This window comes from Dermacentor andersoni, chromosome 10, assembly GCF_023375885.2.
Source record: "Dermacentor andersoni chromosome 10, qqDerAnde1_hic_scaffold, whole genome shotgun sequence".
Lineage (NCBI taxonomy): Eukaryota > Metazoa > Arthropoda > Arachnida > Ixodida > Ixodidae > Dermacentor > Dermacentor andersoni.
The window spans coordinates 132676567-132702883 of record NC_092823.1 but is presented as its reverse complement, the minus strand read 5'-3'; the positions used below and the strand labels follow the sequence as shown (position 1 = coordinate 132702883).

Below are 26317 nucleotides of genomic sequence, written 5' to 3'. Positions count from 1 at the left end.
TACGACCTTCAATTTGCACCTCTTATTAAGTTTCACAGGGAGACCTGCCACCATCTCGTTAATGCTATAGAATACCTGTATGTTACCAGCTATATCCTTATTAATCAGGAATCCGACCCCTAGTTCTCGTCTCACCGCTAGGCCCCGGTAGCACAGGACGTGCCCGCTTTTTAGCACTGTATATATGCTTCATTTGTCCTCCTAACTTCACTGAGCCGTATTATGTCCCATTTGCTACCCTCTAATTCCTCCAATAGCACTGCTAGACTCACCTCACTAGATAACGTTCTAGCGTTAAACGTTGCCAGGTTCAGATTCCAATGGCGGCCTGTTCGGATCGAGGGATTCTTAGCACCCTCTGCTGCGTCACAGGTCTGGCCGCCATCGTGGTCAGTTGCTTCGCAGCTGCTGGGGACTGAGGGCCGGGGTTTGATTGTTGTATTCATATAGGTGGTTTGGTTAGGGGAAACTGAAGTTATAAACGCAACTGCTGGAAAGACCCAGCTTTACTAAAAAATTGGTTGTGATGAAGCAGGCTTGCCAAGTCTGTTGCTTTTTTACGCAGTTCTTAACGTTACAGTATCACAAAAAAAAAGCGCTGCCTCTCCTGTAATCGAGAATAGATAAAATGACTACCGGAAAGGCAGATTGGTTGCAGATGATACTATGCACAATGTTAAAATGGGTGTAGTGCACGTTGGCGATGGCATATCCCATTACATCCCACCGCACCACGCCATACTGTGCACTGGTGCATATGGACGCAATAGTTTCCTGTTACAGACAGAATCTCATTCCAAGTAACGTCTCGGTCCAACGGCCATTCGTGGCGCGCCGGACGCTGCTGCCTTGGATGCGCGCTGGACGCGCCCCGGAACTCGTGTACCGCTGGCGTTGAAGAAAAAGCAGTCACATTTTGTTATTTTCCGGTGCTAACGTAAATTGAGTATTGCAGACACGACTGCACCAAGGGCAAGATTTTTTTCCCTTGCTGGTGGATAATAGCGTCGCCTTTGAAAAGAGTGGCACTGTGTTCTGTGATTTTTCAGTGTTCGGTTTAACCGACGGGTGCTGTCACAACTGTCATGGGCAACAATATTTCCTGAATCCCCGGCACACAAAAATGATCTCGCACTGTAGAGTGCTTGTAAATAGAAAAACGACGTAGGCTTCTCTTTCACTACAAATGCAGTGTCGCATTCTGGTTTCACTGTACTAGCTTCAACAAAGCCAGCTATTTTGACTATAATCTGATTAGAAATTTTGTATAGGTTAGAATCTTACGTGTCTGCATGCGGTCTTGCTTACCCACTACGTTAATCTCCACATAGAAGCGTACGCCAAACGAGAATACTTGCGATGAACATTTCTCACTGCCAAGTATCGTAAATAAAGAAATGCAAAATGAGCAATGATTCGAGGTAGGTAATTTATTCTGCACGCAACCAGTGTTATGACCGCCCTCCTTGGGAACTGGCACCAGTAATCCATGTAGAAGTTAGATTGTAAATTTCACCACTCGTGCTCCGCACAAACTCCTCTCTTGCACGTCTGCAAAATGATGAAGTAAACAAATGATTATGTTCAAAATAGTTTGGTGGTGCCCAAAATAAAAAGAGTCGTGCTTTTTCAAAAGCGCACGCGCATATACGGGTACTCGAGTATGTATCACTTCAGTTAGAAAAAGAATATAGCAGCTGCGGTCGTGAATCGAAACCGTAGCCCAGTGCAGAGCAGCTACGGCCATAGCCACGGGGCCACCGCAGAGCGCGTTGGTTATAATGTGGTGGCGGCTGTTACAAGACGTATTAATTTTTACGGGCTGATTTCGTTCGGATTTATTCCTTCACATTTCGTTACAGCTGTCCGCAGGATCGTTTTACGTGCATGCATAACTGTCTGCGGGGGTATAATGAATAGCATACAGAGAGATCTGCACTGAAGGCAAACATTTGTGAAGTACGGCAAGCACGGAAATGAAGCTCACGATGGATTCGTTTCTGCAGCTGCCTCAGCATTCGTATTTAAGTGAAAAACTGCTCTGAAAATTTGAATTCATTAAACTAATCATTTCACATACATACAACGATAAGGGACGCGCAGTAACTAAATGGCGACAATAAATGCTGCGAGTAAGTAAAGATTTTAACCCACAAATATTTCTCGCTCATCCATGAGCGATCTGCATCATCGTAAATAATCGCTGTACATGAGAATTTGAAATATTGAAAGGCTTACGGCGCTTCTGTGTATATCTATTATTTTTAGATAATTTATTAATTTGCTTAAACTAACGCCTGGCGTGTTCACGCCTTGTAGCTCAGAAGGATGCAACTTTATCGTTTAAGCTACACAAAGCCGTAATGTCCCACGAATCCAAGCGCGAAGACCCGTACGTTATGCTTTCTAATCCGTAATCCATTGTCCGTAACCACAAAGGTTTACGGACAAAAGGGTCTTGGAAAACGTTCCATTTCCGAGCAGCCTGTAATAGCAATCAGTAAAACCGAAAATCCCGTTGTTGTTGACATATACTAGCAGAGGCTGTAAATGCGAATACTAGGCTGTGTTTTAAGGCCGCGCAGATATTCAGATTTTTCTCAGATCTCGTGTGCCATATTATTTTGTGGTTTTCGCATTTGTGGATTTCGTTTTTGTGGATTTCGCATTTTGGGAGTATCGAAGGTCATCACATGAAAGTGTCAAACTTGCTAGTTTGGCCAGTGCAGATGAATAATCTCGCGAAACCATTTGCACATAGCAATGTACAACGCCTTCGGTCCTTCTCCAAGGTAACTCAGGAGAGATTGCGTAGATTATTCATCCCAGATATTCTGTCGCGTCAATGCGAAGCTCAATCGAAATAGTTTATTCATATGCGTGCCGTTGTATTTCGTGAACACTGATACTCTCTGATTTAAGCATCGTGTTGTCACAAACAACGAAATACACTAGTGAAGTTCTTCTAGAATAGCGAGAGGTGGCACAAAAATGCGAGATGCAGCATGAGCATGTTAACTCACAACACCATGCTACGTCTCAGGAAATCATAATTTTACGACAAGCAGTGGGGAAATACGTGTATTTTTTTCACACACATGCAAATTCTATATCTTAAGAATGCAACAGTGTAATTTAAAGACTGCACTAAACCTTTCTGGTCTCGACAGCGAGGGAGCGGTTTCTCTCTCACTTTAGCTATGCTCTCTCGGGCAATGTCTCCGCCTCGGCGCTAATATCTTCAGAAGATACGCGAGCACAACCTCATGTTGGCGCTGTATTCTTCCTTGAAAACAGCACCAACTTCCGTTTACCAGGGATCCGAGCTTGTCGGCTGCACCCCGATGCCGGCGCACGCGCAGTGCAAGAAACGCTACAAGTGGTGAAGTCATTTGATTGCATACGAAAGGCAAGTAAGATGACGAAAAATACCGCGCATAATACTGCATGGCAAAGGTGAGAGTGCTGACGGATTGGAAGTTATCTTGAACCAATCAAGTTTTTCACCCTTGGTGGCGTCACGTTCACGATCTCGTCAATGGTGTCACGACGTGTGAAGGAAGAGCCAGAAAATCCCGGGAAGAAGTACGCGAATGTTTTTTGTGTGTGTGTCATTAGAAGTGGTTTGGGACCTTTTACAAAAATTGATATTATCACGTTCGTTACATATCGCATAGAAATAAGCACTGGCTGAAACGCAATGATGTTCCCGACATGTGTTCGGTTAAGAACACAACATTACGTTCTTCATATTTTTGGGAACGTGGCACCTGTCTGTAATACATAGCTGCTTCCCACTTAGAGCCTAATTGCACGTCTCTTCAAGATCATATAGCTCATCATCATCATCTCAGCCTGTTTATGTCCAGTGCAGGACGAAAGCCTCTACCTGCGATCGCCGATCACTTCTCTCCTGCGCCAACCAATTCCAACTTCCCCCTTGCGAATTTCCTAATTTCATCCCCCCACCTATTCTTCTGTCTCCCTCGACTGCGCTTCCCTTCTCTTTGCATCAATTCTATAACCTTCATGATATACCGGTCATCTAACCTACGCATTACGTGGCCTGCCCAGCTCCATTTTTTCTCTTAATGTCAATTACAATATGGGCTATCTCCGTTTGCTTTCTGATCCACACCGCTCTCATCCTGGCTCTTAACCTTACGCCTAACATTCTTCGTTCCATTGCTCCTTGCGCCGTCCTTAACTTGTTTTAGAGCTTCTTTCTCAGTCTCCAAGCTTCTGCCCCATACGTTAGCACCAGTAGAGTGCATTGGTTGTATACCTTTCTTTTCAATGATAGGGGTAAACTTCGAGTCAGGATCTGACAATATCTGCCGTATGCGCTCCAATCCATTTTTATTCTTCTGCAAATTTTCTTCTCATGATCAGGGTGCCCTGTGAGTAATTGACTTAGATAAAGATAGTCCTGCACAAACTCCAGAGGCTGACTGGCGATCGCGAAGTTTTGTTCCCTTGCCAGGCTACCAAATATTTCTTTTCTCTTCTGAATATTAATCTTCAACCCTTCTGTCACACATTCTCTGTTAAGGTCCTCAGTAATTTGTTGTACTGGTCCCCAGTGTAGCTGAACGGGACAATGTCGTCTGCAGACTCAAGGTTGCTGAGATTTTTGCCGTTGTTGCTCACTCGTAAACCTTTCCAGTTTAATAGCTTAGCTACTTTTTCCAAGCATGCAGTGAATAGCATTGAAGAGAATGTGTGTCCTTGCCTGACCGCTTTCTTTATAGGTATCTTCCTACTTTTCTTGTGTAGAATTAAGGTGGCTGTGGAATATTTGTAGATATTTTCGAAGATATTTACGTAAGCCTTCTGTACTCCTTGATTAAGTAATGCCTCTATGACTGCTGGTATCTCTACTGAATCAAATGCATTTTCGTAATCTATGAAAGCCATATAAAGAGGCTGATTGTACTCAGCAGATTTCTCGATGACCTGATTGTTGACATGGATGCGATCCATTGCGAGTATTCCTTCGTGAAGCCAGCCTGTCCTCTTTGTTGACAGAAGTGTTGCTCTTATTTTATTGGAAATTATATTGGTAAATATTTTATACAACGCTGGAAGTAAGCTAATAGGTCCATAATTTTCCCATTTTTTTTCATCTTCATTTTTGCGGATTAGTATAATGTTGGCAATCTTCCAGTTCTCTGGGACCCTTGAAAGTGTGAGACATTTCGTATGAAGGGCTGCAAGCTTTTCAAGAATGATGTCTCCTCCCTCTTTCATTAAATCGACTGTTATTCCATCCTTTCCTGCCGCTTTCCCCCATTTCATGTCTTGCAAAGCCCTTCTAACTTCCTCGCTAATTATAGAAGGATCCTCTGTAAATCATTCATTACTACTTCAAATCGTGGCTGCTCTGGGCACTGTACAGGGTCAGTATAAAATTCTTCCGCTGCTTTTACTATACCTTTCAGATTGCTGCGGATATAACCCTGCTTATCTTGGAGTGCCTACATTTTGGCTTGTCCTATTGCAAGTTCATTGCCATTGCAGGTCTGTTCGAGATCAAATATGTGTAAATTCTAAAGGCCCACACAGTGTTCTCCATCTTTATCTAGCGTTATTCATCATGCAGCTAAAATAACTGAAATGAATCTGCGTAGTTTCAGAGTATCCAGATGGCCCTTTCACTTACCACACATCAAGAAGTCACAGGTTTGCGTTGCACGCGCAGCGCAGCCACAGCGTGTGCTGGAGGCGCGGCTGCATAGAATACCGTTGTACATTGGTACCAAAACGGCGAAGGCCCCTGGCCTCATCTTGTGCTGCAAGCCCATGAGAGTCTTCGCGAAGAAGCTCTCGAGCCTGATTTTCAGCAGCACGCCTTTGACGGTCTTCGTAGCGAAACTTTCGTGCGGGATTTTTGACGGCATGCAACATAAGGTCTCCGCGGTGAAGCTGTCGTGCCTGATTTTTGGCTGCACGCACGTGACCGTTTGGTGGCCTACCGGGTCACAGTTTCATCAGCATGCACTTGAGGGCCTCGGCGGCGACGCTGCCGGGCCGCATTTTTCGGCAGCATGCAATTAGGGCCGCTTTACGCTCGAGCGACCCATCGCCGCAAGCCACACCGCACGCTTGCGGTCGCGCGAAAAATTGCACGTATCGAGCACTTGTGCACAAATTACCATTTACACTGTGTGCACAGTGTATACCTTACACATTGTATACCGAAATTTGTGCACAAGTGTTTGATACGTGCAATCTTTCGCGCGACCGCACGCGTGCGGTGCGGCTTGTGGCGATGGGCGGCTCGAGCGAAAAACGGCCCTTAGGGCTTCGCGGCGAAGCTATCGGGCCGCATTTCCGGCAGGACGGACTTCAGAGCCTTCGCGGCAAGGTCTCTTTGCGTCGTTTTTACGAGAAGGAACTGAACTGTCCACCCGGCATCGACAGCGAGCAGCGGTCTGCGGAGCCCAACGTTGCGTGGTTGCAGCGGCGCGCGTAGCTCTATTATTCGCTTCTTCAGCACCGGTTCCTACCTAGCGAGGAGGCACCATAACGTCCACCGAAGAGTAAATGCAGGTATCGAGACTACGCGCCCCACGTCTCACATTGTGTGACAAGTGGCACGATGTGATGCAACTGCTACATGGCTTGCCACTTGGTGCAATAATATGCAACTGCAATGCCATGTGTGCACCCATCGACGCTGCGTGGCTCGCATCTCACATCGCATGACGGCTCGCGAACTAGGACGCCTGTATAGGACATGTTTCCGCAGAAGCTAGTAAGCGCGATTGGGGAGCAGTGGTAGAGTAGCTGACTACAGGGCACAGAGTCCGGGCTCAATCTCGGCGGGAACTGGGTACTTTTTCTTATTCCTGGCGATAATTGCGAGAGACACCGGTGGTGGTGGCGGCGGTCTGAAACGGCTATTGGACTGGGCCCACAACAGCTTACGCTGTAAAGATTGATGGTCCCAGCACTGCGTGTGCCTTTCTTCGTGTGCCCCTGTTTCTCGCACTGTTCTTATTTTAAAAATAAAACGTTGAGGGTAAGGGGGGAGAAATATTGACGTGTATACCAATATTTATTTCCGGATATAGCTTAAACCACCTTCAGATTCGTACGATGCCGGAACGATAAAGAATTTAAGATATTGCTAGACGCATATCGCGTGTTTCTTGTGGACGACGCACGCGGGCGCCCCGACGAAGACGACGAACGCTCTCTGGCTCTCGAGCTGTCGATTGAACTGGCCAGCGCTGCAGTTATCCTGTGTACATATACTTTGTAAATAGTCTCCGCTTCTTAATCCTTCGTTCGCGTAACATTCTAGTAGAACGTGTCGTTCCCCGTCCTCGCCACGGAGCTCCGCAGCGGCCGCACCGACCTGCTTTCCGCCATGGCTCCCGATGACACCTCGTCTACCTTTACTCCTGTGACCCCGACAACAACGTAAGTTACGGTTACCAGCCCCCGCGATCCTGGCATATTCTCCGGCCAAGATATTGTTGACGTTGACTGGCTCAGCCTGTATGAGCGTGTTAGCCGAAACAACTGCTGGGACCCTACCATTATGCTAGTGAATGTCCTAGGATGCTTCTAGAATGGCTAGGAAGCTTTCAAGAAGCTAAGCGACCTCTTTAGGAATGCCACTGGTCGGCAGCTGGCTGCTAAAAAAGAGCTTGCTACCTGAGTTCCGTCTTCTACTGAATCGTATGCCTCGTACATACAAGACGCGCTCGCTCTTTGCCGGAAAGTCGGTGAGAAAATGGCCGAGGTTGACGAAGTCGGCCACGTACTCAAAGGGATCGCGGACGACGCGTTCAACTTATTGGTCTTCGACAATGTATCCACCATCGACGTCATTGTCAAGGAATTAATGCCACCGCTTTGAGCTCGCCAAACGCCGCCGTGTCATTCCACAGTTGTCCCGGCTCCCTAACACGGCTGCGACTTCGTCTTGCGTCGACCTTACCACTTCACCACCCTTAAATGAGCACGTCACACGTATTGTTCATCGCGAGCTCGAGGCTACAGGTCCTGCGCCGTTCCATCCACGCCCACTTGACCCCACCATTGACCAACCAGCCTCAGCAATCTCTCTCGTTCAGGCAGTTGTGCGGCAAGAATTTGCAAACCTAGGTTTTGCTGATGCCTGCTCCGTCTCCTTACCTGACGCCCGACCGGTGCCGACAGCTACACTTGTGGGGATGCGCGACTCTCGCGCGTCCCCTGATGTTTTTCCCGCATAGCGCATCCCCTGATATGCTGTTTTCCCGCACGGCTCGCGTGGCCTGGCGCCCGCGGCGTGGTACAAGCGCGGTGTGAGAGATGGCGCCACCGTCGCGGCGGGGTTACTCGGGCGCCGAAAGGGAAGGCGCTTGGCGCCCTTTTGGGTTGGGAGACAGCGAGCAGCACGGACGTGCCGTGCCGCGGGTGGAGCGACCCTCTTTCCCGGCGGGTCGGGCGCACGGGTGGACGTCCCACGCGCGCGCGGCGACCCATGCTTCTGCGAGACCGCCTCGCGTGGCGGCCTTCGAGCGCGCCTCCGTTGGCGTGACCGAACACGCGAACGACCAGGCGTTGGGATCCAGCATGGGGCGAACATATTCGCTCGCTCGCGGTGAGTCGGACTTCTAGATTTGTCGCGCGCCCATCGGCATGTTTTGTGGATAGCCACTCGGCTAGCAGCCATTGATCTATGAAAGGTGCAATAAATGCCCTTGTGATTGTTTGCACTACTGTGTTGTCGTTCCTTTGTCCCAAGAGTACGGAGGAGGAGAAACCCCGTATCTCCCACTTCTGGCTGCCCAACGTGGGCCTCTTGGGGCATCGGACGATAATTTTAAGTGTTGCTTCGTTCAAGACCTTTGTTTGAACCGAAGCGTAGGGCTAGCGTGGATTTTGATCGCTAGCGTCGGCGGCGTGCTTTCTTGAGCGAGGCGGCTGTGGCTGTAGTGTGTTTGAACATGTCAACATGCTAAGCCTTTTCGCAAGTGTTTTTTTTAATGACATTCGTCGGTACGAGAGCCACGTGGTCTTCATCCTGGGAGAGCGAGGCTGAGCGCCCGCGGAGCAGTGGCAAGCCTGAAGCGAGTGAGTACGGAAGCCTCGTGGGTGGTCCGAATTTCTTATGTAAATAGCTTCTTCTATCTCTTTGACTCGGATGAAGTCGCGGCTCTGGGAGCCGGGTGGCCGCGGGCCACGGGTGCCACGACGGGCTGACTGGTATTGCGGCCTGGCACCGGGCGCTCCGACACCGTCTGGGACGGTGGGCGCCGTCAACTCGGATGCTGTGTGCACCGAGCGGAGTAGGACCACCTCACAGAGCTAACGTCTCCTCGCGGCTGCCTGTTTTGCGCCCATTTTGGGTGTTGTTTTTGGATGCCGGTTGTTGTCAGGGTACCGACGATTTAGGCCTAAGGCTTTACGAAGCTGCCTGTCGCACGTGGAGGGACACAACCTGGTGGACCGTGGCGTTGAGGCGTTGCAATTTGCTTCCCTCATTCTGTTTAGCCTCGCACGAATTGAAATTACTCGTTCGGCTCAAGGAAGCGAGCTTCGTTCACGTGAACTTAGCATCTGAGTAGCTGCCCGATCTTTTGCTAGCCGAGTTGAACATCGTACCACGTGGGCGATGCGCATGCAGAATTCCTCTCCCTTGCACTACTGTAGTGTTTGCCGAGTGTGTTGAGTTTACGCAGCGTGATTGGAGTCACCCCTGGCTTGCTGTCACCTGCACATCGTCTGCGCGGCTGCCCCGGACTACGATCGAGTCACCCCGGGCGATGGTGATGCTGTGGCCAGTTCGGCGCAGTGACTTCGGCGGCCTCCTGCATCAGCTCACAACCCTCGGCGGCGGACAAAGGAGCCAGCGGTCACCGACAGCTACGGCGGCTCTTGCCAGCTGGGCGCGTCGGCGCGAGCGACGCTTGCTCGTACCGACTACTGCGTCGTCGTCTCCGGAGTCCTGGCCTGGGATCGTGCCGTCGAGTCGCAAAGCTGCTGCTGTGACCGGCGGACGCCAGCGGTGTACCCCAAGGACAGTCGGCTCGCATGTTACGGACAGCGTGTGGACATTTCCCCGGCGCGGCCACTGTTGCATGTACCACCTTGTTCGCGAAGCACGGGTTAATGTTAGACCGTGTGACATGTTTCGCCGGAATAAGAAGTGATTTAAGGTTGGGGGGATGTGGGGATGCGCGACTCTCGCGCGTCCCCTGATGTTTTTCCCGCATAGCGCATCCCCTGATATGCTGTTTTCCCGCACGGCTCGCGTGGCCTGGCGCCCGCGGCGTGGTACAAGCGCGGTGTGAGAGATGGCGCCACCGTCGCGGCGGGGTTACTCGGGCGCCGAAAGGGAAGGCGCTTGGCGCCCTTTTGGGTTGGGAGACAGCGAGCAGCACGGACGTGCCGTGCCGCGGGTGGAGCGACCCTCTTTCCCGGCGGGTCGGGCGCACGGGTGGACGTCCCACGCGCGCGCGGCGACCCATGCTTCTGCGATACCGCCTCGCGTGGCGGCCTTCGAGCGCGCCTCCGTTGGCGTGACCGAACACGCGAACGACCAGGCGTTGGGATCCAGCATGGGGCGAACATATTCGCTCGCTCGCGGTGAGTCGGACTTCTAGATTTGTCGCGCGCCCATCGGCATGTTTTGTGGATAGCCACTCGGCTAGCAGCCATTGATCTATGAAAGGTGCAATAAATGCCCTTGTGATTGTTTGCACTACTGTGTTGTCGTTCCTTTGTCCCAAGAGTACGGAGGAGGAGAAACCCCGTATCTCCCACACACTTCATAGCGATCTGTATTGCCCTCCCAGACACTGCAACCCTACCGACTGGAGAACTCCAGACGACAAGCCCATTTGCTTCCGTTGCCTCCACATTGTCCACGTCGCTCGCCACTGCCACACCTCCTTGACGCCGCCGTATTCGAGCTCCTTTTCCCCGTCTCCTCGCCCATATGCCGACCCGCGCCGTTACTCGCCTTGCCATGTGCCTCCTACCTCTGACGTATCCGTCAATGACAGTCGTCCTGCTCGCTCGCCATCACCTCAGCGCCTCGGTCCTCGTCACCCCAGTCACGCCGCTATTCGTCGCCGACTAATTATGGACCCTCCCGGACGGAAAACTAGACCATGCAGCTCCTGGGGGTAGTGCGTTATTATCTTCGTCGTGTCTAAATCCTCCATTGACGCTCCCAACAAACCAGAACTTACTTGATGTTCAAGTCGACGGGTGTCCCTTTGACGGCGTTAATAGATACTGGAGCCCAGGTGTCCACAATGAGTTGTAACCAGGGTGCTTACCAAATGACACTTGCAAATTCCCTGACTTTTCCAGGTTTTCCCTGAGCAATTTTGCGAAATTCCCTGAATGAGCTAGGACTTTGTTTTATATCAAGACAGGCTGACACCATGTTGCTCGATGCTGTTACTCTCTAGTAAGCATGTTGAAACAAACAAGTGACTTAATCCAGTTTGAATAGTAAGGAGTAATATCTACTTTTTTTTTAAAGAAAACGGAGGACACAACGAAAAAAATGGCGAAACACTTTCCAAATTGAGTCGAACATATTCAAATACGAATGAAAAGGAGATGCATACATAAGTAAATATTTTTGAATATGAGCTATTTCTATCAACTGATAGCAAGCTCATAGGTATGAGTCCTGAACTTTGTCAGAACTAAGATTCTCTCTCAGCAGTTGGAAAGTCAACCTCAACTGTCTTGACATACTCTCAGCCCGTACACAACATCTCAGTGTTGGGTTTCACTGCTTTAAAGAGTTTATTTTGGCTTGAATGAGGGACACCTGCATCTCGGCGTCAGCCAACACTTTGTTTTTTGAGCTCAAACTCCTTCAAAGAGGCAGCGGCACGCTTCCTTTCCCGTTATTTCCTCAGTGCGTCGGTCCGTCCTGTTTTCATTCTCCTTCTGCCACGCGTTCACACCATGGATTATTTGAAGCAACTTTTTGGTCAGTTATACAGTCAACGTTTGATTTTTCGGACTCCCTAGGGGCCGCAAGAACATCCGAAAAATCGGGCAGTACGAAAAAAATGAATGCATGTCTTTAACTGACCCTTGAGGGCTAAAATTGCCACAGGCATGTCCGAAAAAGCTCTTAAGGCCTGCCAGTGCACTTATTAGGCATATCGGTGCTCGTACCGTGAGAGGAGACGGGAGTGCACGCGTGTATAATTAAGGAATACATACTGTGCCCCGTAACAATTGCCCCTTTCCACGCTTGTTATCCTTCACCGCGCAACACTGCTGTACTAGGGCAAAGCTAACTTTCAGAGACTGGCATTACGCAACGCGCTGTGCTCTGCGAGCTTCGAAGCTAATCGCGAGGATTACAAAGGCGGAGTCGGTGCCATTGCTGACAGCGGCGAATTCTTTCAATGAAAAACACAGCACCGCACGGCCAGAAGCCTAATAGCGAACGTAGAAGTAGCTAGGCCTAACGTTGCCGCGGTGGTGGCTACGGCTGCCAGTGGATCTGGGTGCGAGAGTGCGGTTCGAGGCAACGAGATAATCAAAATGGCGGCGGTGGTGACTTTGATTAATGCCATTTCAGACCTGCAGTCAGGGCAATATACATTGACTATATGGAGTGCGTGGTGGTGCCGCAAAGCCGTGCGAATTATCGGGCATGTTCGAAAAATCGGGCGTCTGGAAAATCTGTCGTTAACTTCTCTGGCAATACCTCGTGCCGATTACACGGCGTCATTGACGATTCGTTGCAATTCCTCTGTTACTGGAGCTAGCATTAACACGACTTTCGTTCCCTTTCAATAAAGTTACAGCTAATTTTTCCTGATAAAAGCCCGAATTCCCTCAGTTTTCCCTGAGTATTTCCAGACTGTTCAAATTCCCTGAGAATTCCCGGTTTTCCCGTTTGGTAGACACCCTGTGTAACCTCCGTCAACTGGGGAAGGTTCTCACGCTTGCTACTACTCGAGCCGTACACGTGGCCTATGGCAGCACTGTTGACGTCTCTGAGATGTGTACTTCCCGTATAATTATCGCCGACCTCCACGTTCCTGTTCTTTTTACAGTTGCAGACCAATTGTTCACATGACCTAATCCTCGGACTCGACTTTCTTACGGCGCATTCAGCTTTGATAGGCTGTTCTGCCAGCGCTGTAGTTATCCTTTGTAAATATACTTTGTAAATAGTCTCCAGTTCTTAATCCTTCGTTCGCGTAACAATATTCACCTTTCCATGTTTGCTACAAGCCATCCGTTCCAGCATTTTAGTTGACCGGCAAGTTCTCGTATTGCCTTGCCAATAGCAGCATTGCATTTTGCAGTTCTTGGCGTCCGCTGGCGTCTGCAAATGGAAGCAAAATGCGCGTGATAAAGTTTCGCGTGGGCTCTCGGGCCCTCTCTCCTCCTCGTTGCATACTTCTTTAGGAGATACCTCTTCTACGACAAATTCATTGATACGACAAATTTATCTTTCACCAATTTCGTAATTATTCAGGGCGAAGTTGGTTATTGATTTCACCAATGTGTACTGCTTGCGGCACAAACGCCTTATTCATTTTAGACCCCTTTGAGGTCAGTGAATTTCGTAACACAAGGCTATTATTTGCGCAGAAAACTAAAATGTAGTTATCTCATTATCATATTTTAGACTAATCAGCTTCTTAATAGCGGAAGGGACATGCTGCAATCTCATCAACCTTATATTTTCTTGTCTACGCACTACATGCATCAACGGAAGTAAGCACACTTTGACTACGGCGGGCACTGGGAGGCCTAGGTACTGGAACAGGTTGCTTTAGCCTGCCGATTGAGGCCTGCAATAGCTTCGCCTGTAGCGTTTTTTTTTTTCAGGATATATAGTTTGTCACCATACGTGGGAATGTCTACTGTCGCAAGGAAACACAAGTGAAGCGCGCAATTTTGGCGTTTCGAATCATTAAAAAAATCCAAGTTGATCAGAATGCACAAAAGATAACGACTTCGTCAACGTGCATTAGGCGCGCTTGCCTCGTAACCATGTTGAAGACAGCATTATATGCTGGGTATGCTTAATATATTTATTTAGTCCATTAACTTTTCAGTAAGTGCTAGTTGGAAGTAGCCCTGTGTTTGTTGTACCTGTTTCTTTACCATGGTAACATTTCTTATGTTTTTGGCACGTTTATTCTGATTTGCCGACTTCGCCAAGCATGCACCTTGCTAACCTTATGTAGCGCATCATGTATATTACGGATAATTATGCTACATCTGCTACATCGGCTGAAATCAGCGTTTTTCTTCGCTGTACTAACCCTGACGTTTTACTAACGAAGAATAACTACGTTCGTATTCTGCGCATGTCTGAAGGACATCACTTTCTGCGTGCCCTACCCAGTGAGAAAACGGGCCTTGAACTAAGCACCACAAAGCGTGTTTTAACGCGACAGCGTTAAGGAGCTCGTGTCGCAGAAAAGCCGGTGTCGTCGGTGTCGGCGGCGTTGGCCGTGAACGATAAATCCCAGAAGGCACTTCATAAATAAGAAAACAACTTGCAAGATGGGCTGGTGGGAATCGAACCAGGGTCTCCGGAGTGTGAGACGGAGACGCTACCACTCAGCCACGAGTTCGTTCCTTCAAAACGGGACAAAATCGCCTCTAGTGAATGCGGTGTTGCCTTAGAAACGTGCCGTAGAAAGGTATACTGCGGTGTATATCGGTAATTATGACCATGTAACTTACAGAAGTCGCTGTTTCACGAGTAGCGAAGTACGTTTCCGCTACATTTCTTCTGCGCTCTGCGCACACGCAGTGCCATCTTGCGGCAAATACAAAAGGCCCCCTCCTCGCAATGTACGGCGCTGCCCCGACACGTTGCGCGCCACTCACCCCATTATCGCGTCCGCCTTCATGGCGCGTCGGGGCCCGGCTATCTGTGCCGATCGCGATGTTTGGCTGGCGTAGCGCGGTTGTGTAGGCGTTGTGAACGGGGTGCGATAACGCTATCGCGTTCCACTCTTGAAGGCGAAGCTTAAGCGTCCTCCAAATTTTTTACGCTGCTTTGAGGGCCTTCACAAATTGCAGTAACGTAAATTATAGGCCTATGTTATAAAAATATTATGTAGGTACAATGTATAGGGTAGAGCCTATGTTAAGTTAACGTTTCATAAAGCCGTTAAATAAATGTTATAAAAGCGATGCGCGCGATTCTTCTTGCTGTCATCCTAAGGAACGTCCAATCTCCTGCAATATGTATGTTTATGTACCGCATTGGTGGCACATGTAATGTCAGATAATGTCCATGTTTATGCACAACACCATTCACAAGCTGTTTTGGTATGGAAACAGCTGATGATGCGAGTGCACAAAGTATTACGTCAACGCAGTGATGTCGAGAGAAGTTAGGCGGTGCTTTATGTTTCTCAAGGATAGAAAAGTCTGCGAGCGTTCGACAGTACACCCTCACTTTAACATAGCCGTGCATTGCTTGCTTTATTTTGTGCACTGGCCACCCTGGCCACCCTGTATACGCAATGCCTCATAACCTCGAGCGTACCGGAATCTTGGAAGAACGCTAACATAATCCTAATCCATAAGAAAGGGGACGCCAAAGACTTGAAAAATTATAGACCGATCAGCTTACTGTCCGTTGCCTACAAAGTATTTACTAAGGTAATCGCAAATAGAATCAGGAACACCTTAGACTTCTGTCAGCCAAAGGACCAGGCAGGATTCCGTAAAGGCTACTCAACAATAGACCATATTCACACTATCAATCAAGTGATAGAGAAATGTGCAGAATATAACCAACCCTTATATATAGCTTTCATTGATTACGAGAAAGCGTTTGATTCAGTCGAAACCTCAGCAGTCATGGAGGCATTACGGAATCAGGGTGTAGATGAGCCATATGTAAAAATACTGGAAGATATCTATAGCGGCTCCACAGCCACCGTAGTCCTCCACAAAGAAAGCAACAAAATCCCTATAAAGAAAGGCGTCAGACAGGGAGATACGATATCTCCAATGCTATTCACAGCATGTTTACAGGAGGTATTCAGAGGCCTGGAGTGGGAAGAATTGGGGATAAAAGTCGATGGAGAATACCTTAGCAACTTGCGATTCGCTGATGATATTGCCTTGCTTAGTAACTCAGGAGACCAATTGCAATGCATGCTCACTGACCTGGAGAGGCAAAGCAGAAGGGTGGGTCTGAAAATTAATCTGCAGAAAACTAAAGTACTGTTTAACAGTCTCGGAAGAGAACAGCAGTTTACGATAGGTAGCGAAACACTGGAAGTGGTAAGGGAATACATCTACTTAGGGCAGGTAGTGACCACGGATCCGGATCATGAGACTGAAATAACCAGAAGAATAAGAATGGGTTGGGGTGCGTTTGGCAGGCATTCTCAAATCATGAACAGTAGGTTGCCACTATCCCTCAAAAGGAAAGTGTACAACAGCTGTGTGTTACCAGTACTCACATATGGGGCAGAAACCTGGAGGCTTACGAAAAGGGTTCTGCTGAAATTGAGAACGACGCAACGAGCTATGGAAAGAAGAATGATGGGTGTAACGTTAAGGGATAAGAAAAGAGCAGATTGGGTGAGGCAACAAACGCGGGTAAACGACATCTTAGTTGAAATCAAGAAAAAGAAATGGGCATGGGCCGGACATGTAATGAGGAGGGAAGATAACCGATGGTCACTAAGAGCTACGGACTGGATTCCAAGAGAAGGGAAGCGTAGCAGGGGGCGGCAGAGAGTTAGGTGGTCAGATGACATTAAGACGTTTGCAGGGACAACATGGCCACAATTAGTACATGACCGGGGTAGTTGGAGAAGTATGGGAGAGGCCTTTGCCCTGCAGTGGGCGTAACTAGGCTGATGATGATGATGATGATGATGATTGTAATATCCGTACTCCGAAAACGAATTTTTTTATTTATTTGAAAAATTGAAAGGGACGGTACATTGACGATTCGAATCGGCGTACACGCATTGACATAGCTGACATTACGTCACGTTACGCGTATAGCGTGTTGTCTTAGCAGGGTACCCAAATGATATAGGATAGAGTTCTGTCTCAAACCCATGTTCACATTTACTATCTGCACATTTTAGTATATTCGTTTTGTAGGTGACGCAAGACATTCCTTGAGCACTGGCTATATAAGTGAAGTCCACGAAACCAGTCGCAATGTATTGAAGCCTAGCTGAAATGTCGTCAAAACCCGGGTATTGCGTCCCAGGCCTATACTAAAGTGCGTGTTCGAGCAGCTCACCTTCAGTGGGAAGACTTTCACTTGCAATCCCTTTACTACACTCTCAACCCTCTTTCTGCAGAAATATTTCTCGCGGACTGTTTCGCCAGGGTATTCCTTGTGCTGAGACATGTAATTCGTCTTGGACAGGACCTTTTTACACTCCTCCGAAAGTCTCCTGCAGAAAACATTCGTGATGACCGGTAGGCATGAAAGTGTGCACAATAACAGGAAGAAAATTACGACAGAACTCTCCTTACGGTGACGTAATGCGAGTAGCATCCGAGCAATGTAGCAACGCACCGTATTTCTCGAGTGAGGGTTATTTAACATATGCACTGGTCATTCTGAGACTTCCATTGCTTCGACTATATGCGACATACTTCAATATCGTCTCACTTTGCTGTGTCACTCACATGCGAAGGTCGCTCATGAGCATGACGGCATGACGACGACGGTATGATGCCAATGGAAGGACAAGTGTGGTACGATGACGATGACATGACGAAAATGAGATGACGATTCTTAAGTGACGACGATGATATAAGGACAGCGGGACGGTGACGACATGAGAACGGTGGGATAACGACGAGTGTCTGACGAAGTTGGCGTGACGACGACGGTGGGACGATAACCGAATGTCAAGGCTGGAATGATAGCGATGGCATGACCACGACGGTATGACAACGGATTCATGATAGCGACTGTATGACGATGACGTCCTGACGACGGGCATGACGACGGTGGCATTAAAGACGACTGAATGACGACAGCGTAATTGCGATAGAACGATGAACAAGGAATGACATCGATGTATCGACAAAGGTGGTATGACGAGATGACGACAATGGTATGACATTACTGAAGTGATGACGATGGTAAAACGACACTGTGACGACGGCGCCGTGATGACAATGGTATGACGAAGAATGTGCGATGATGGTGTGAGGACGATGACGATGTTCTAGTACGGACAGGAAGCTCCACCGAAGGGAGATCCGATGCTCAAGGACCTTCGTGCAAGATATGTTCCATTTAGGAAATATAACATTTTTGCAAATATGTTCCACCTACGAGTATAATATCCCTTGCGGAAGGAGATTAGGAGCATATATTTCAAATCACAACAAATCTTTGGATCCATGATAGAATATGTAAGCGCCAGTGTACGAGGGCGTGACAGCGCTTGTCTATTTCTATGTCCTCGTGCAGTCGCGCTTACACATTCTATCGTGGATTCAACCCGCCAACGTGTTTTAAAATGTTTGCACTTGCTTATTTCGGAATGCGCTCAGGGCTTGCGGATTGCCAGTGTTCTTCATTATTCAGCCGCATTAATGTCATTTCTCTATCGCCTCACTACAAACCTCATCAATTCACGTATTTCTTGAACTACTTGAAGTTGAAGCGCTGTCATGCTTACCCATAAGTATTTCGTATACTGTCCTCACTGCACGGAGAGAGTCGGTATTTCCTCGTTCCTCCATCGACATAACTCATCAGATATCCCTCCTTCCACGGGCATCTCGGAGTCGTGTCGTGATCTGAACCCAATCTGCAACGTCAAGTGATCATTCAGTTTTTACAACCTGCACTGTTGCTTTTTATGGCCATCGAGTCGTTGCATTTGGGACAAACGGTACTTACATGTGTGCTAGCTCGTGGGCCGCTACAGCCACCCCAAGGTAAGTGGTGGCGGTATCCTCGCCCACACCCACTCCATAGGTACTGCAGACAGTACCCATAAATGCTCGTCCTTAAAAAACAAGGGGGAAAGAAAGAAAGCAAATCGTACGAGTTATCTACGAGATTAGTTTTAGTAGCTTCGTTTTCAACTAAATTGAAAAACATTCCTGCACCAGTCAGGCTATCTGGCGCAATTTCCATGTTTACAGCAAACTGCACATCTTACTCAGCGGATAACTGCTACTCGTTCATAGGCTGGTCGCTTTGACAATTTTCTTTCTTCTGAGAGTGCAATGGGAGCAATGTGGAACAATGATAATGTTCGTTTCCTTCATTACATGTTGCAGAGAGAGAGGTAAGTAAAATGACGCTTTTTAACCGCGAGAGCATTTTTGTTGGCTACTTTCGCCACACTTTGGACCGTTTATGCGGCCTCGATATGATGACCCCATCAAAATATTTTTTTTATTCAAGCCTTTTACGTGAGAACAAGACTGTACCTGCAGCATGGTTAGCTAGTAGATATCCTCGGCGCCACACCAGCGGTTCGGAATGGTCGCGGAATACGCGCGACAGTGAAGGGGAATGGCACTGCCACCATCGCACCGTCACGATGCCGACGCGCATTTGCGGTTCACGAGTGAAGGGCCTGAAGCTCTCCAGAGGCACGCAATGCATTTGGCTGCAAGAGCGACGAAGCCAAACGGACGCACCGCCGTCACATGCCACTTACTTGGCAGTAATGGTAGGCGGGGTTCGCACATGGAGGTTTAGAAGGTCTACAGAGTCGCCCCGTGCATTTGGCTGCACATTCGACGAAGTCACACGAACGCACCATCGGGTTGCCCTCAGCCAGCTGTCATAGAAGTTGAATAAAGTATGTGCGCTGTGCCATGGCCGGACTGCACTATGGCACAGGCTGGACTGCGCCACGGCCGTACTAGATTGTTTGCGCGCATAAACACGCATGAAAAATCCAGTCCGGTCGTGACTGTGCGAATACCCGCCGTGGTGGCCAAGTGGCTTTTGCAATGTGCTGTTAAGCCCGAGGAAGTGGGAGCAAATCCCGGCCGCGGCAGCCGAATTTATCGGGGGGCGAAATGCGAAAACGCCCCTGTACCGCGCCTTGGATGCAGGTTAAGGAAACCCAGGTCAAGATGAATGCGGTCTCCCGCTATAGTGTGCCTCATATCCTGGTTATGGCACGTAAAACTCCAGAATATAATTTTATATAAAAATAGTATTTTCTTGCTTTGCGAATGCTCTCGTATATCTTGGTAATAATTTTAGATGGGTTCTGCGGGATTTCTTGATTTGAAACGTCTTTCATATAATTTCCGTGAACGTGGGGGGTCGCTTGCTAAAACTGCTTATAATGAAATACAATGCAAACATGTAACGCTAATATCGCCTATATCTCTGCGACCGTACTACCTACGTGCCATACTTTGTTATTGTTGTAGAGAAAAAAATACGTTTCTCGATCATGCTTGTGTAGCGTGCAGAGATGGTGCCGTTCTGGCGTCGCGCATCACATAAATGGAGCTAAATTTATCCCCTCGCTCGGCTTTGAGTGAGCCGTAGCCCAACAGTACTCTTGTCGATTTGAGCGGGAGTAGTAGCGCTTGAGAGAGCTCACTTTGTCATAGTAGATATAATCTATCAAATTCAGGCCTGTGCCCGCCACGAGATATGAGGCCTGTAAGTGTGCAAATTTCCCAGGCATTTACGGTCGCTCCGCTGTGGCGCAGCCACGTGCGACACGTACGCTCGAGAAAAAGCGTGAAGAAACACTGGCAGCAAGACAGTCATGCTAACCTGCGCCCACCGCCATTGACCATGGTGGGCTCAATACGAAAAGGGAACGAGCACGATCGCAAAATTAGGCCGCAGGACTCTCACTAGTTGTGTCACACGTTAACTATGTAAACCCTGTATGCTTGAATAAGTTTCATTCGTGTATTGGGTAACTGTGATGAAGTGCATGACAGAGTGGTTGAGTTGAGTTGAGTTGAGTGGTTGTAGGCTACTGGTGGGATTAGCCTTGCAGTAGCTGCCGGCAATTGCTCCACCGTAGCGACACTTAAAATACATAAATCATATAAATCAGACACAGACCTCACAACTACACTACACATAGTCACACCTAAGGTCACCATGTGGAGGCCAAATCCGTGTCCTGCAGGTAATTTAAAAGAAGGCGAGAAACCTCCTTCCTATCTAACCGGTTCCCGCGCGGGAAAACAATGTCCTGTATAGAACTGTGGGGAATTCCTGTCCTCTTGAGGGACCCGAATAACACGCTCCTTTCCGCGTCATACAGAGTACAGCACATAAGGTAATGTTCTATGTCACCGCACACACCACACGTTGAACATAATGGTGACAACGCCAGGCCAGTCTTACACATCCACGCAGGGGTACGAGCAGAGCCCGTGCGAATGCGGAGCAGTAAAGTGGCTTGGTTTCTTTTGAGACCCTTAGTCACACATGGCTTGTGAGGTGAGCTCCACAAAGAGTGGAAGTGGCACGACACCGCTTCTCTGAAGAGTCTCTTGTCCTCTTGAGGCACTTTTCTCAAAGGATTCCCAGACAGCGCTCTATGGGCAAGGCTGTCCGCCATCTCGTTGCCTATGATACCTATGTGCGAGGGCACCCATTGGAATCGTATGGAGAAGCCTTTGATAAGGAGAGTGTGCACCGAGCGTAGGGAGCTTAGACATAAAGCATCAGTAGGGAACCCATACTCTAACCTTTGAAGGGCGGATTTCGAATCTGTAAGAATGACTACGGGTTGAGGCGTACAAAGCCGTAGCTTTTTTAGGGCTGCCTCAATGGCAACGCTTTCGGCCGTTGTGGAGGACACGATTGTAGTGAAGCGAACCGACCAATCATACTTTAAAGCGGGAATATGAAAAGCAGCTGCACTAGATCCTCTGACCTTGTCCACAGAGCCATCAGTAAAAATTTGAAGATGACGTGCATATTCAGTTTCAAGATGTTCCAGTACGAGCGAACGTGTTGCCGCCAAAGGAGAACTCCGCTTAGCACGAACGTGAGGAATTGTCAACGAACAATCGAGGCTCGCGAAAGACCAAGGTGGATTCAACCTCTTAGTTCGACCTCTAGCGTCAAGACCCAGGTAACCAATAGTATTAAGGGCCAAGTACGCTCGGGACTCGGATCTCTTTCGAAGGCTCTGTAGAAGGGCTCGACCGGCTATCGTCTGTTTGAGGCGGCCAATTTGCATCAATAGCCTTTGTGAAGCGACTAGGCTAAGAGGTCTCGATAGAGACTCATAAAGTACTGCATTATTAGGAGCAGACTGCGGAACGCCAAGAGCCCTCCTTAGGCCCTTTCTGTGCAAAACCTCAAGTCGTTCCAGCTGTGATAGTGAGGGGGAAATTAAAGGGAGCTGGTACATTATTCGACTCGTCACTAGTGCATCGTGCAGCCTGATCATTGAAGAAGGGTGTTTTCCCCATTGCTCACTTGCAACTCTACGGATCACATTGAGACGCGGAGATAGTGATGTCACAATAGAGTCCACAGCTCGTCGCCACTGTAGACGGTAGTCAATAATTACGCCCAAAAAGCGTTTGTACTTCAATTGACGAAGGCAAGATTGATCAATGTCTATCTTCAGCCGCGCATACCGTCTTCCTCTACCTGGAAACATGATGAAGCCAGATTTTTCCACCGAGAGAGTCAACTCTACACCTTGAAGGTAATTTTGAACTGAAAGTAAGGCCTGTCGAGCTATCAGAGCTAAACGCTTGTGTTGATATCCGCTTAACCAAATACAAATGTCGTCCGCGTATATCGACATATGGATATGCCTGCAATGTTTTTGCACTTCAGCGGGAAGACCAGCCATTACAACATTAAACAGCGTCGGGGAAAGAACACTTCCCTGAGGTACACCTCGCGATACCGCCCTTTCGGTGCTTATGGTACTTCCTAACCGCACTTGGATTTTACGATCACTGATAAGTGAGTGAATGAAGCGCAGAAGATAGCCCTGTACGCCTATGTCCATCAAGCTATTTAGTACTGAACTTTGAAGTACGTTATCATAAGCCTTTGATACGTCTAGGAAAATAGCTAGTGTTGAGAGGCCGAAAGCTCTTTGATGTTCAATGTGGCTTATCAAGTCCAAGACGCTATCTTGCGCGCTTAGACCTGTGCGGAATCCAGTCATGCATGTTGGCAGAGCCCTTCTATCTTCAAGCCACCATGATAAACGCTTACTTGCCAGCTTCTCCATGAGCTTAGCCACACACGACGTCAATGATACAGGTCGATACGAGGCCAAGTCTGTCATTTCTTTGCCGGGTTTCAGCACTGGGACAACACAAGCCACCTTCCATGAAGGAGGGACGTCGCCAGTCTCCCATACTCGATTGAGAAAGCTTAGGAGCATCTTCCGGTGTTCTAGAGGTAGGTTCTGCATCATCTGGTTGGTAATGTCGTCAGGACCTGGTGCACATCGACGCCGCAGGCTGCTGAGTGCTGTCTGTAGCTCTCGAAGTGTGAACGGGGCGTCCATAACAGACGTAGATGTTGCAGGCCGAGCGCACTGATGAATTCCTGAGCTTGCACGTACAAATGCATCTGCAAATTCCTCTGCCAAGCAAGCGAGAGGTTTCTGCTTTAGCAGTGCAAGCGCTTCGAAAGGCTTACGAGGACGAGAATCACCAGCAAGGCTGCCAATGACTCGCCAAATTCTCGTCATTGGTGAAAAAACAGACAAGCTGGCGCAGAAGGACGCCCACTGCGACCTACAGAGCTTGTTCGTATGGCGACGAATGGCAGAGTTAAGCCTGTTATAGGTCGTCTTCAAGGATCTGTCGTCCTTCTTCCGCATCATTTGTCGCTCCGCCCTTCTGCGCGCTGCGCAAAGGTTCCTGAGTTTTAAATCTGGAGTCGGAAAATGATTAGGCAACTTGACCGCCGTGGTAGCTGCCATCTTGCCATAAATCATTTTTTCTATCACATCTCCAGAAACACGTGCAAGTTGCTCCCTGTATTTGTCCCAATTAACAACATGGCTTCTTTTAGTGCCGCGCGTATTGAAGTCGGCAGTAAACACAAAAATTGGGTAGTGATCACTTCCCATGCGGTCAGGTGCAGTTGACCACTTCACACGAATGTCAGGTGAATGCAGAGTGAGGTCTATAGATGTGGCTGAGGCGGGAGGCCGGAAGAAAGTGGGACTTCCGTCATTGGCCACGCACAGGTCCAAACTGTCGATAACTTCTACCAGTTCGCGTCCGCGGGAGTCTGTGTTCCTGTCACCCCAGACCGAGTGATGGGCGTTGAAGTCACCGCAGATAATTCGGGGCGCTGGGCAACGGTCACAAAGCTGCTGGAGAAACAAATCCATTGCTACCTTCTTCCGCGGAGACACGTATACGGATGCAACTGAAAGAGTTCGAAAGCCGAGCCGTATCTTCACAGCCGCTACCTCAATGCTATCGGTGCAAAGATCGGTAACGTTCACAGCCACATGAGGAATCTCTCTTCGTACGTAAAGGGCGGCACTTCCTGTGGGAAATGACTTTATGCTGCAATTCTTGTGCGCAACATATCCAGTCAAAGATCTCCCCCTTGGTAGGCCAGCCTCCGAGAGCGCCAATACTGGAACACAAGTTTCTTTCAAAAATAATTTCAGTTCTGCTAATCGACTTAGAATCCCAGCGCAGTTCCATTGCATAATAAACGGCACTTTTCGGTGATTTTTGGTTCCACGAGGTTGAAGAAAACTAGCCATATTATAAGGCAAAGTTCGCTGCGAAGGCGGTAATCATGGACTCAAACGAAAGAACGAGCTGTAGAAAGGTCTTCAGGGTGCCAGCCTGCATCGCTTGAACATAGGAGCGGAGGACTTCAAACAGAACTCGCAGAAGGTCGGACAGATCCCGATTTTTGAGCTCCTTATTTTGTTGAACGCACTGCCTTACCACTTCAACAAAAGATGCGGACTGGGACTCACTCTTCGTCGCTGCAGCTGGTTTCTTCGTCTCTTTTGAGGCAAGGGAATGTCCTCCTTGGCTTCGAGTCTGGTTGTGATCTGGTCGCTGAGGAACTTGGACAGTTTTGGTTGAAGCAGATCGAACAACCGACTCACTCACAGAGGACTTTGCCGTCTTGCTAGGGTCAGGTCGCTCACTGACGTCGCTTGTTACCAAGCCACGAACTTCCGACTCTAACGCAGGGAACTCAACTTCCGACTCTAACGCAGGGAACTTGTCACTTCCAGGTGTCGGCTTCTCAGTAGGTCGTGGTTTGGGACCACTAATGAAGGACACTCGACGGTGTAAGGCGCTTACACGGAAGGGGCAGCCACCGAAACTCGCTGGATGGTCGCCCCCACAATTAGCGCAAGCAAAATCTGCCTTGCAGGCTTTGTAATCGTGGGCGCCACCACATCGTTTGCAACGTTGATCTTTGATGCAAACTTTGGCTACATGCCCAAAGCGTTGGCACTTAAAGCATCGGGGAGGAGTTTCAACGAATTCTTTGACTGCATGCTTGGTGAAACCGAGGTTAATTTTCTCTGGGCGCTCGGTGTTGGGAGCAAACGTTAGCACAACAGAGGTAGTAGGCTTCGCTGCCCATTCTTTTTCTTGAGTTTCCACCCGGCGCATCATACGTTTCACGTGCAATACACCTTGCGGTTTCAAGTAGTCAAGAAGGTCGCTTTCTGAATACCACACTGGTACTCCCCTAATAACACATGTGTTCGTCATGTAGGAGTGGGGCAACCGGGCTTTAACTCTTATGTCACAAAGCTGAGAGCACCGGAGAAGAACGTCAACTTGCTCTTCCGTTGCGATATCTAGATGAAGAGCACCTTGCGTAGTGAAGCGACTGCGAATCGGAGCAGATCCCAGCAGCACTTTAATGGCTTCGAAGAGCCTGATAGGGTTCTGCTCTCTAAAATCAGCACCTTTCTCTGTTGGTAAAACTATCACTGGGATTCCGACCGTTCTTTGCTTCCGATGACTCACCACCTTGAAGCCGTCGCTGTCCACTTCCGCCATATCAGCCACTTCCTCGTCAGGGTTGACGATAGTGGAGTCGTCCCCACTGAGCGATAATGACGTACTGGACTGCTGATCGTCCCTGATGACTGGCAGCTCCACGCCTTGCGAGGCCATGGCCGCCTCCGCCACGCTGGCTTCCTTCGGATGGCGCTGTCCCTTTAAAGATGTCGGCGCCGGAGCAGCCGTACCCTTTCCATAGGGACAGTACCGCCTTAAAGATGCGGCCGTCTTCCCAGGATATAAATAACTCACTCAATGAATAGCAAAACTTAGGGAAAATTACAGAGCTGAGGTGACAACAGATCGAACAGCGTCGTCCAAGTGCATGACAGAATTCGAGGCAGGAAGGATAGTAGACGATGGTGCAGAT

The 26317-nt window shown here is 48.7% G+C and overlaps 1 protein-coding gene across 3 annotated transcripts in view; it reads right to left on the bottom strand.

The window, feature by feature from the left end:
- Positions 1-1412: 1412 nt before the first annotated feature.
- Positions 1413-26317, bottom strand: part of LOC129388120 (venom metalloproteinase antarease TserMP_A-like) — a 45204-nt gene continuing 20299 nt past the window's right edge. For 2 of the 3 annotated variants that reach the window (XM_055078219.2, XM_055078220.2), the window contains 5 exons: positions 18860-18968; positions 18636-18767; positions 17234-17390; positions 13202-13315; positions 1413-1551 (listed from right to left, as the gene is read on the bottom strand). In XM_055078219.2, coding sequence (XP_054934194.1) covers positions 1513-1551; positions 13202-13315; positions 17234-17390; positions 18636-18767; positions 18860-18968 — 551 coding nt within the window. In that variant the 3' untranslated portion in view covers positions 1413-1512. The remainder of the gene's footprint in view (positions 1552-13201; positions 13316-17233; positions 17391-18635; positions 18768-18859; positions 18969-26317) is intronic. The other variant, XM_055078221.2, reaches the window with a different exon arrangement.